This window comes from Petromyzon marinus, unplaced genomic scaffold, assembly GCF_048934315.1.
Source record: "Petromyzon marinus isolate PM22_M1 ecotype Great Lakes invasive population unplaced genomic scaffold, UKy_Petmar_22M1.pri1.0 PM_G_Scaffold_25, whole genome shotgun sequence".
NCBI classification, from domain to species: domain Eukaryota; kingdom Metazoa; phylum Chordata; class Hyperoartia; order Petromyzontiformes; family Petromyzontidae; genus Petromyzon; species Petromyzon marinus.
Window position 1 is genome coordinate 2,170,886 of NW_027422817.1, and position 12,951 is coordinate 2,183,836.

Sequence of the window (12,951 nt, forward strand, 5' to 3'; positions counted from 1 at the left end):
CCGAGATTCACAACTTGCCCATTCTCTCTCGCAGAGATCATCAAACAGCTCTCCGAGATTCACAACCTGCCCATTCTCTCTCTCCCAGATATCATCAAACAGCTCTCCGAGATTCACAACCTGCCCATTCTCTCTCTCCCAGAGATCATCAAACAGCTCTCCGTGATTCACAACCTGCCCATTCTGTCTCTCAGAGATCATCAAACAGCTCTCCGTGATTCACAACCTGCCCATTCTCTCTCCCAGAGATCATCAAACAGCTCTCCGTGATTCACAACCTGCCCATTCTCTCTCTCAGAGATCATCAAACAGCTCTCCGTGATTCACAACCTGCCCATTCTCTCTCTCCCAGAGATCATCAAACAGCTCTCCGTGATTCACAACCTGCCCATTCTCTCTCTCCCAGAGATCATTAAACAGCTCTCCGAGATTCACAACCTGCCCATTCTCTCTCTCCCAGAGATCATCAAACAGCTCTCCGAGATTCATAACCTGCCCATGTCCATGAGCTACAGCGCCGTGCGTGGCTTTTACATCCAGACGTCCGCTCACTCCCTGCAGCCCGAACAGCGTCTGCCAGAGGTCTTCATCAAGGTCAACGCACAGAGACTCACAGACTCACCACACAGACTCATAGACTCATCGCACAGAGACCCATAGACTCATCGCACAGAAACCCATAGACTCATCGCACAGAGACCCACAGACTCACCACACAGAGACTCATAGACTCATCACATAGAGACCCATAGACTCATCACACAAAGACCCATAGACTCATCACACAGAGACCCATAGACTCATCACACAGAGACCCATAGACTCATTGCACAGAGACCCATAGACTCATCGCACAGAGACCCACAGACTCACCACACAGAGACTCATAGACTCACACAGAGACCCATAGACTCATCACACAGAGACCCATAGACTCATCACACAGAGACCCAGAGACTCATCACACAGAGACCCATAGACTCACCACACAGAGACCCATAAACTCATCACATAGAGACCCACAGACTCACCACGCAGAGACCCATAGACTCATCACACAGAGACTCAGACTCACCACTCATAGACTCACCACTCACAGACTCACCACTCATAGACCCAGAGTCTATGTGTGAGTCTATGTGTATAGGTGTGAGTCTGTGTCTAGGTGTGAGTCTATGTGTATAGGTGTGAGTCTGTGTCTATGTGTGAGTCTATGTGTCTAAGTGTGAGTCTGTGTCTATGTGTGAGTCTGTGTCTATGTGTGAGTCTATGTGTCTAGGTGTGAGACTATGTGTGAGTCTGTGTCTACGTGTGAGTCTATGTGTCTAGGTGTGAGGCTATGTGTGAGTCTGCGTCTATGTGTAAGTCTATGTGTCTTTGTGTGAGTCTATGTGTCTATGTGTGAGTCTATGTGTGAGTCTATGTGTCTACGTGTGGGTCTGTGTCTATGTGTGAGTCTATGTGTCTATGTGTGAGTCTATGTGTCTATGTGTGTGTCTATGTGTGAGTCTATGTGTCTACGTGTGAGTCTATGTGTGAGTCTATGAGTCTATGTTTGAGTCTATGTGTCTACGTGTGAGTCTATGTGTGAGTCTATGTGTGAGTCTATGTGTCTACGTGTGAGTCTATGTGTGAGTCTATGAGTCTATGTGTATCTGTGTGTGAGTCTACGTGTGAGTCTATGTGTCTATGTGTGAGTCTATGTGTCTATGTGTGTGTCTACGTGTGAGTTTATGTGTGAGTCTATGTGTGAGTCTATGTGTGAGTCTATGAGTCTATGTGTGAGTCTATGTGTATATGTGTGAGTCTATGTGTGAGTCTATGTGTCTACGTGTGAGTCTCACCCCTCACCCCACCACTCACCACACCCCTCACTCACCCCTCACCACCCCTCACTCACCACTCACCACCCCTCACTCACCACTCACTCATCACTCACCACTCACCACCCCTCACTCACCACTCACCACCACTCACTCATCACTCACCACCCCCCACTCACCACTCACCACCACTCACCCCACCACTCACCACTCACCACCCTCACCACTCACCACCCTCACTCACCACTCACCACTCACCACCCCTCACTCACCACTCACCACCCCTCACTCACCACTCACCACCCCTCACTCACCACTCACCACCCTCACTCACCACTCACCACTCACCACCCCTCACTCACCACTCACCACCCCTCACTCACCACTCACCACCCCTCACTCACCACTCACCACCCCTCACTCACCACTCACCACCCCTCACTCACCACCCCTCACCACCCCTCACTCACCACTCACCACACCCCTCACTCACCACTCACCACCCCTCACTCACCACTCAACACCCCTCACTCACCAGGTAAGCAAACGTGGGAACCTTCTCAGCTACACCACCATGGACCTCATGAGGCTGAACTGCCGCAGCCAAGAGGCCGTGGAGGAGATCTACCTCATGTCCAACGTGTGAGGGAACACCCCTACCCCAGGCAGAGTGTGGTGGACTAATCTCCATCTGTTCCTTGACTCACTGCCGCTTCTACCTGTGGGGGTTGCAGAGGAACCCCCTGGCTATGCCCTGTACTACTATACACTACACTATACACTACACTATACACTACACTACACACTACACTATACACTACACTATACACTACTATACACTACACTATACACTACACTATACTACTATACACTACACTATACACTACACTATACACTACATTATACACTACTATACACTACACTATACACTACACTATACATTACTATACACTACACTATACACTACACTATACACTACTATACACTACACTATACACTACACTATACACTACACTATACACTACACTATACACCACTACTATACACTACACTATACACTACACTACTACACACTACAATATACACTGCACTATGCACTACACTACTATACACTACACTTCTATACACTACACTATACACTACACTATACACTACACCATACACTACACTATACACTACACTACTATACACTACACTATACACTACACTATACACTACAATATACACTACACTATACACTACACTATACACTACACTATACACTACTATACACTACACTATGCACTACACTATACACTACACTATACACTACATTATACACTACTATACACTACACTATACACTACACTATACACTACACTATACACTACTGTACACTACTACACTACACTATACACTACACTATACATTACACTATGCACTACACTATACACTACACTATACACTACTGTACACTACTACACTACACTATACACTACACTATACACTACACTATACACTACTATGCACTACACTATACACTACACTATACACTACACTCTACACTACACTATACCCTACATTATATTCTACTGTACACTACACTATGCACTACACTATACACTACACTATACACTACTGTACACTACACTATACACTACACTATGCACTACACTATACACTACAGTATACACTACACTATACACTACACTATACTACTATACACCACACTATACACTACTGTACACTACTACACTACACTATACATTACACTATACACTACACTATACACTACTGTACACTACTACACTACACTATGCACTACACTATACACTACACTATACTCTACTGTACACTACACTATGCACACTATACACTACTGTACACTACTCTTTACACAACACCCTTTGGGGGGGGGGGGGGGGGGGGTGACCCCCGCTCTGTCTCCGTGCCCAGGGTGTTGTCTAAGCTGTTTGCGGAGATCCGGGAGGACATTGTGTGTCTCTACAAGCTTGCTGACGCAGTGTCCATGGTGGACATGCTGCTGGCATTTGCTCACCGCACCACGCTCACCAAGTCCGGTACGCGGTGGGTGGGTGGGTGAGTGAGTGGGTGAGTGAGTGGGTGAGTGGATGGGTGGGTGAGTGAGTCGGTGGGTGAGTGAGTGGGTGAGTGGGTGAGTAGGTGGGTGGGTGAGTGAGTGAGTGGGTGGGTGAGTGAGTGAGTGGGTGGGTGGGTGGGTGAGTGAGTGAGTGAGTGGGTGGGTGGGTGAGTGAGTGGGTAAGTGGGTGAGTGAGGGAGTGAGTGAGTGGGTGGGTGGGTGAGTGAGTGAGTGAGTGGGTGAGTGGGTGAGTGAGGGAGTGAGTGAGTGGGTGGGTGGGTGAGTGAGTGGGTGGGTGAGTGAGTGAGGGAGTGAGTGAGTGAGTGGATGAGTGAGTGAGTGGCCTTCACCCCCCGTGACCTCCCCCCGTGACCTCCGCCCCCATGACCTCCGCCCCCGTGACCTTCACCCCTGTGACCTCCCCGTGTGACCTCTGCCACCATGACCTCCGCCCCCGTGACCTCCGCCCTGTGACCTCTACCCCGCGACCTCCCCCCCTTGACTCCTCCCCCCCATGACCTCCCCCCCGTGACCTCCCCCCCTTGACCTCCACCCCCATGACCTTCACCCCCGTGACCTCCCGTGACCTCCCCCCCCACTGTCTGTGGTGAGCTGCAGTCCGTCCGGAATTCTCTGACACGCTGGCCCTCAAAGGGGCTCGCCACCCCATCCTGGAGCGGGTGCTGGGCTGGCCGCTGGTGCCTAACGACGTCTTCCTGTCGGACGCCTCCAACTTCCTCATTGTCACGGGGCCCAACAACAGCGGCAAGTCCACGCTGCTGAGACAGGTGGCACTCTGCCAGGTGATGGCACAGATCGGTGAGTGGGTGGGGGGGTGAGTTGGTGAGTGAGTGAGTGGGTGGGTGAGTGAGTGAGTGAGTTGGTGAGTGGGTGGGTGAGTTGGTGAGTGAGTTGGTTGGTGAGTGAGTGAGTGAGTTGGTGAGTGAGTGGGTGGGTGAGTGAGTGAGTGAGTTGGTGAGTGAGTAGGTGAGTAAGTAAGTGAGTGAGTGTTTGAGTGAGTGAGTAGGTGAGTAAGTGAGTGAGTGAGTGTTTGAGTGAGTGAGTAGGTGAGTGAGTGAGTGAGTGTTTGAGTGAGTGAGTGAGTAGGTGAGTAAGTAAGTGAGTGAGTGTTTGAGTGAGTGAGTAGGTGAGTAAGTAAGTGAGTGAGTGTTTGAGTGAGTGAGTAGGTGAGTAAGTGAGTGAGTGAGTGTTTGAGTGAGTGAGTGAGTAGGTGAGTAAGTAAGTGAGTGAGTGTTTGGGTGCTACCACTGCTTCAGGTTGCTTCGTGCCAGCCGACTTTGCCTGCGTGAGGATCGCTGATCAGATCTTCACTCGCATCGGTGTGGACGACGACATCCAGCCACTCTCCTCCACCTTCACCATCGAGATGAGAGAGGTGGGTGGGGAGTGAGAGGGTGGGTGGGTGAGTGGGTGGGTGGGTGGGTGAGTGGGTGGGTGAGTGGTTGGTTGGGTGTGTGAGTGGGTGGGTGAGTGGTTGGTTGGGTGTGTGAGAGAGTGAGTGGGTGGTTGAGTGAGAGGGTGGGTGAGTGGGTGGGTGGGTGTGTGAGTGGGTGGGTGAGTGAGTGGGTGGGTGAGTGGTTGGGTGGGTGAGTGGGTGGGTGTGTGAGTGGGTGGGTGAGTGGTTGGTTGGGTGTGTGAGAGAGTGAGTGGGTGGTTGAGTGAGAGGGTGGGTGAGTGGGTGGGTGGGTGTGTGAGTGGGTGGGTGAGTGAGTGGGTGGGTGAGTGGTTGGGTGGGTGAGTGGGTGGGTGAGTGGTTGGGTAGGTGGGTGAGTGGGTTGGTGAGTGGGTGGGTGAGTGGGTGGGTGAGTGGTTGGTTGGGTGTGTGAGTGGGTGGGTGTGTGAGTGGGTGGGTGAGTGGTTGGTTGGGTGTGTGAGAGAGTGAGTGGGTGGTTGAGTGAGAGGGTGGGTGAGTGGGTGGGTGGGTGTGTGAGTGGGTGGGTGAGTGAGTGGGTGGGTGAGTGGTTGGGTGTGTGAGTGGGTGGGTGTGTGAGTGGGTGGGTGAGTGGTTGGTTGGGTGTGTGAGAGAGTGAGTGGGTGGTTGAGTGAGAGGGTGGGTGAGTGGGTGGGTGGTTGTGAGTGGGTGGGTGAGTGGGTGGGTGAGTGGTTGGGTGGGTGAGTGGGTGGGTGAGTGGTTGGGTAGGTGGGTGAGTGGGTTGGTGAGTGGGTGGGTGAGTGGTGTGGGTGTGTGAGAGTGGGTGGGTGAGTGGGTGGGTGAGTGAGAGGGTGGGTGAGTGGGTGGGTGGGCTGGTGTGTGAGTGGGTGGGTGAGTGGGTGGGTGGGTGTGTGATTGAGTGGGTGAGTGGGTGTGTGAGTGAGTGGGTGGGTGAGTGGGTGGGTGAGTGGTTGGGTGGGTGAGTGGGTGGGTGAGTGGTTGGGTAGGTGGGTGAGTGTGTTGGTGAGTGTGGTGTGAGTGGGTGGGTGGGGTGGGTGAGTGGTTGGTGGGTGAGTGAGTGGGTGAGTGGGTGGTTGAGTGAGAGGGTGGGGGAGTGGTGGGTGGGTGAGTGGGTGGGTGAGTGGGTGGGTGAGTGAGTGAGTGGTGAGTGGTAGTTGAGTGGTGAGTGAGTGAGGTGGGTGAGGTGAGTGAGGTGGGTGAGAGCGAGGGAGGGAGCGAGGATGAGGTGGTGAGTGGTGAGTGGTGAGTGGGTGGGTGTGTGTGTGGGTGAGTGGGTGGGTGACCCCCGGTGACCCCCATGACCCCAGGTGAACTACATAGTTCGCACAGCCACCGACCGCTCTCTGGTGATCATCGATGAGCTCGGGAGGGGCACCGGGGTCCACGAGGCCCTGGGGATCTGTCACTCGGTCTGTGAGTGTCTCCTGCAGCGCAAGGTGGTGACCACTCACACTCACCACTCACACTCACCACTCACACTCACCACCCTCACCACCCTCACCACCCCTGTGTGTCTCCCCCCCCCCCCCAGACGTTCACCATCTTCGCCACCCACCACCTGGAGCTGAGCCACCTCTCTACCCTCTACCCCAACGTCTCCAACAGCCACTTCCTGGTGGAGTCGCGCAATCAGCAGCAGCAGCAGCAGCAGCTGCAGCAGCAGCAGCAGCTGCCCTGGGCCGGCCGTCGTGACGGTAAAGCCGCTGGTGCCGACGACTCGCGGACGGTGCCACGTGTGACGTGCACGTACAAGCTGGTGCAGGGGCACACGCCGGACACGCACTACGGTACTACGCGTGTGTGTGTGTACGTGTGTGTATGTGTACGTGTGTGTGTTCTTCGTGCTTTTGGAGTACCTGACCCTCTGCTCACGATCATTAAGGACCTTCATGATGGTGAGCGGGCCCGGGTAAAACTACGTGGCCGGGAGTCAGAGCCATTCCCTGTACACCTTGGGGTGCGACAGGGATGTCCTCTGGCTCCCACATTATTTAACATCTATTTTGACCACGTAGTTCGTGAAGCCTTCAATAGCTGTACCGGGGGAATCTCCATATGGTACAGATATAATGGGAGGCTAATCGATGCCCGGGTGCGGTCAAGGGATGGCTCCCTATTGCTCAACCACGTTATGTATGCTGATGATTTGGTAATAGCTGCTCAGTCAGAGGAGGAGTTGGAGACGCTGCTGCTGAGACTGGAGCGTGCCACTAAGAGGTGGGGCCTTACCATCAGCCCCACCAAAACTAAGCACCTGCCTGGGTATTTTGTACCATTGGACACTACACCCCCACAACTCCTAATCGGTGATGGGCAGTTGTGGAGAGAGTGGAGAGTTTCCCATACCTGGGCAGTGTGCTTATGACTGGCTCCAGTTTAACAGCAGAGGTCTCACTCCGAATCAGTCGAGCGGCAATATCTTTTCATCAGTTGCGTAACGCTGTGTGGAAGCTACCTGGTCTGTCGCTCCGCACTAAGCTTCAGGTCTTCTCGGCCACGGTCATTCCCTCCCTTGGCCGGATTGAGGGGGCTAAGCAGGCGCGGCACGGGCTAGAGAAGAGATGGAGTGATGTGGTACAGGAGGACGTGGAGCTGAGTGGACTTGCCGATGACTGGTACCAGCGGTGTCAAGATCGGCCTCTGTGGAGGAGGCTCGTGAAGGATGCTACTGGGCAGTTGGAGGCAGTCGCCCTCCAACAACAACGGAGGGCGGAGGACCGATGCTCAGAACAACGAGCGGAGCGCCGGGTGTCTAAAGCACAGCAGGTTGGCACAGTAGGGGGCACAGGTGGTGCATCAGCCAGTCATCTCAGTCAGTTGACCCGTGGCACCTGGGTCTGCCCAGTGACCTCCTGCCAGCGGGCGTTCGACACTTCACGTGGCCTCACGGTGCACATAGCCTGGCACAAGCATCGTGGTGACGTCACCGCCACTTAGTGGCGAATGGCGGTTGTTGTTGTTGTTGTGTACGTGTGTGTGTGTGTACGTGTGTGTGTGTACATGTGTGTGTGTGTGGTCCGGCAAAACAACCCCCTACCTCCTCGCGATGCCGGACAGGCAACTCTGTCGTGGACAGTGCTTTGGGGGGAGATCCAATTTTGATTGGCTCCTCCCCTCATGGCAAATGTGTCTACCACAGGGGCTAAACGGGGGCTCTGAACAGGTGCGAGGGGCTGGTAACCCTTCCACCTTCAATTAATTACCACGAAACCACGAGTTAAACCGAAATATGTAACTAATAAGCTTGTGCCGGAGGCCCCGGGGGGACAGGCGTCTATGACGTCTCCTGACCAAACCCCATTTGGCAGAGCCAGGAGACTGAATATCTACCCTCGGGGCTCCTCCAGAAACAACGAAAAACCACTACGGGTGGCCACGTGGAATGTTCGAACGCTCACTGCGGAGGAGAGGCTGCCACTCCTCTGTCGGGAGCTGGACCGGTACCGCCTGGATCTCTGTGGTATTCAGGAGGTCCGGTAGACCGGCTCTGGCTCCTACCACCATGAGGGGTGGACAGTCCTCTTCTCACGGCAGGAGACTGCCAAACAACAGGGAGTGGCTCTTCTTCTAAACAAAAGAATGAAGGGGGCGTGGGAGCGTGGTGGTGAGGTGTGGGAAGCTGTAAGCCCCAGGCTACTTTGGGCTCGCCTTCCCAACAACCGGATGTGAGGAGTGGTGGTCGTGGTTACTTATGCCCCCACCGAAGACGAACATCCGTGGAGGGATCCAGGCAAGGCCGATGAGTCGGATGCCTTCTATGACCTCCTGTCACAGGTGCGAGCTAAAGTGGCCCCTCGGGATAGTCATCTTGTTGGGTGAATGCCCGAGTTGGTCATGATGCACCTGGTCTGGAGTGATTGGAAGGAATGGGCCAGACCAGCTCAATAACAACGGCAGGAGGCTGCTACATTTTTGTGCAGCCCATGGGCTTGTAAATACCAACACGTTGTTCCGGCATCGGTGCATCCACACAACATCATGGATGCATGCCGGGTCCAAGCAAGAACATCTGCTGGACTACATAGTGACGGACCAGCGGATGCGAGCCCATGTCCCTAACACCAGGACCTTCCGTGGAGCTGATCTGCCCTCTGACCATCGACTTGTAATCTGTAAGATGCACCTGCAATTCTTCCACTCCGGTGGTGGGTGTACATCCAGGACCCCATTCAAACCCTTAGTGGCATGCTCTGCCGGCTGGGATTGGCATCGTCCCCCACTCCTCCTGATGTCGAGGGTAAATGGGCGAGGTTTGGGACTGTGACTCATGCAGTTGAAATGGCTGCTTTGGGTACGTGGTCCAGACCTCCCCAGAGACCCTGGCTGACAGAGGAGATGTTCAGGATGGCGACAGGCCCACTGTCATCGGCTACAGAATCCCACGGCGGAGAATGAGGAGGCTTACCGCAGCCCTCGCTCGGAGGTTCGGAGAGCCGCGAGGCGCCGCAAGGATGGGTGGCGGTCGCGGGTTGCCGAGGAGATGGAGTCTGCATCAGTGGCCCGCGATCACAAATCGCTCTTTAACTCCCATCAAGAAAGTAACCTGCGGCGCCACAACCAATTACCATCATTGGGGGAAAGAACGGTGACCCGATCTCCGACCCCCAGGGAACAGGTTTTCAGATTTGCCGAGCATTTCCGCGAGGTCCCGGTAGTGGGAGGGGGGAAACCCCTCGGCCCGGAAAAACTCATCGCGGCACAAAGTGGGGACGGCCCTGCCGAGGCCGCTGGCGCCTCAAACATCGTGAAGAAGAAGCCGTCGCCTTCCGCGACGCGGTCGGCGTCTCACGGCCACCACCCTCCCCCTCCCACCCCCCCTCCCCCTCCCCCTCCGCGTGCCCCGCGTCCAGGTCTGGAGATGGCCACGCTGTCATCGCTGCCGCCCTCCCTGCTGCGCGACGCCACGGGGCTGCTGGCTCGGATCGGCGGTAACAACGCTGACCCCCGCCGACACCCCTGCCGCGACCCCCCCGCGACCCGCCCGTGACCCCCCCCCCGTGACCCCTCCGCGACCCCCCCCAGATGGAGCGTCAGGCCGACTCCGCGCCCGTGCTGCGCCGAGCGGCCGTCCACCGCCTCGCGACGCGGCTGGGCCAGGCGGCGCGACACTCGCGGCTGGACGGAGCCAGCCTGGCCACGTACCTGGGGTCGCTGAGACAGCGGTACCTCGACGAGCTGGAGCACATTGCTGACGCCACCGCTAACACCCACTGAACAACACCACCACCAACACCACCACCGCTAACACCCACTGAACGACACCACCACCAACACCACTAACACCCACTGAACGACGCCGCCACCACCACCACCACTACCACCGCTAACATCCACTGAACGACACCACCACCAACACCACCACCGCTAACACCCACTGAGTGACACCGCCACCAACACCACCACCGCTAACACCCACTGAACGACACCACCACCAACACCACCGCTAACACCCACTGAACGACACCACCACCACCACTACCACCGCTAACACACACTGAACGACACCACCACCAACACCACCACCGCTAACACCGCTAACACCCACTGAACGACACCACCACCACCACCACCGCTAACACCCACTGAACGACACCACCACCAACACCACCACCACCACCGCTAACACCCACTGAACGACACCACCACCACCACCGCTAACACCCACTGAAGGACACGACCACCAACACCACCACCACCGCTAACACCCACTGAACGACACCACCACCACCGCTAACACCCACTGAACGACACCACCACCACCACCGCTAACACCCACTGAAGGACACGACCACCAACACCACCACCACCGCTAACACCCACTGAACGACACCACCACCAACACCACCACCACCGCTAACACACACTGAACGACACCACCACCAACACCACCACCACTAACCCCCACTGAACGACACTACCACCAACACCACCACCGCTAACACCCACTGAACGACACCACCACCAACACCACCACCACCGCTAACACCCACTGAACGACACCACCACCACCACCGCTAACACCCACTGAATGACACCACCAACACCACCACCACCGCTAACACCCATTGAACGACACCACCACCAACACCACCACCAACACCACCACCACCGCTAACACCCACTGAATGACACCACCACCGCTAACACCCACTGAACGACACCACCAACACCACCACCACCGCTAACACCCACTGAACGACACCACCACCAACACCACCATAAACACCACCACCACCGCTAACACCCACTGAACGACACCACCACCACCACCGCTAACACCCACTGAACGACACCACCAACACCACCACCACCGCTAACACCCACTGAACGACACCACCACCAACACCACCACCGCTAACACCCACTGAACGACACCACCACCAACACCGCTAACACCCACTGAACGACACCACCACCAACACCACCACCGCTAACACCCACTGAACGACACCATCACCACAACCGCTAACACCCACTGAACGACACCACCACTAACACCACCACCGCTAACGCCCACTGAACGACACCACCACCAACACCACCACCGCTAACACCCACTGAACGACACCACCACCAACACCACCACCGCTAACACCCACTGAACGACACCACCAACACCACCACGATCCAACACCACCAATGCTACCACCACCACCACCAATTCCAGCACCACCACCACCACGGTGGAGGGGTAAGCATGTGGGTACCATTGTGTGGTGTGGGGTAGGCTGACGGAGGTCCTGATTAGCCAGACGATGATGTTATTTCGTGCTGTGTTGTTGGATATATAAACATAAAGTTTACTGTCAAACTGGCTCAGTGATTGAGTAATTTCGTGAGCAAGCGACTGAGTGAGCAGCTGAGCTCCTGAGTGAGTCACTGGCTGAGTGAGTGAGTCACTGGCTGAGTGAGTGAGTGACTGGCTGAGTGAGTGACTGGCTGAGTGAGTGAGTGAGTGGTTGAGTGAGTGAGTGATTGGCTGAGTGAGTGAGTGGCTGAGTGAGTGACTGGCAGAGTGACTGGCTGAGTGACTGGCTGAGTGAGTGAGTGACTGGCTGAGTGAGTCACTGGCTGAGTGAGTGAGTGACTGGCTGAGTGGGTGACTGGCTGAGTGAGTGAGTCACTGGCTGAGTGACTGGCTGAGTGAGTGAGTGACTGGCTGAGTGAATGACTGGCTGAGTGAGTCACTGGCTGAGTGGGTGACTGGCTGAGTGAGTGACTGGCTGAGTGAGTGACTGGCTGAGTGAGTGAGTGCCGAGTGAGTGACTGAGTCCGTAATAGAGGTTTTGTTGGTTTAGATGGCGTAAATATATAAATGTTGTGTCGTTAAAATCAGCCAGCCTAGATGCATGAGGTCACTGAGACAGACCCAGCAGGTGCCGGGGTTGTACTGCTGTGCCAGGCTAGGTGCATGAGGTCACAGATACAGACCCAGCAGGTGCCATGGGTTGTACTGCTGTGCCAGGCTAGGTGTATGAGGTCACTGAGACAGACCCAGCAGGTGCCGTGGGTTGTAGTGCTGTGCCAGGCTAGGTGCACGAGGTCACAGAGACAGACCCAGCAGGTGACGTGTGTTGACTGCTGTGCCAGGCTAGGTGCATGAGGAGGTCACAGAGACAGACCCAGCAGGTGCC

The 12,951-nt window shown here is 55.3% G+C and overlaps 1 protein-coding gene across 1 annotated transcript in view; it reads left to right on the plus strand.

Moving 5' to 3' along the window:
* LOC142913405 (mutS protein homolog 4-like) overlaps positions 1-12,132 on the plus strand; it is a 31,606-nt gene extending 19,474 nt beyond the window's left edge. The window contains exons 13-20 of the mRNA XM_076060946.1: positions 466-594; positions 2,362-2,465; positions 3,759-3,883; positions 4,522-4,722; positions 5,181-5,299; positions 6,625-6,753; positions 6,849-7,104; positions 10,340-12,132. Of these exons, the coding sequence (XP_075917061.1) occupies positions 466-594; positions 2,362-2,465; positions 3,759-3,883; positions 4,522-4,722; positions 5,181-5,299; positions 6,625-6,753; positions 6,849-7,104; positions 10,340-10,509 (1,233 nt within the window). The 3' untranslated portion in view covers positions 10,510-12,132. The remainder of the gene's footprint in view (positions 1-465; positions 595-2,361; positions 2,466-3,758; positions 3,884-4,521; positions 4,723-5,180; positions 5,300-6,624; positions 6,754-6,848; positions 7,105-10,339) is intronic.
* Positions 12,133-12,951: the final 819 nt, after the last annotated feature.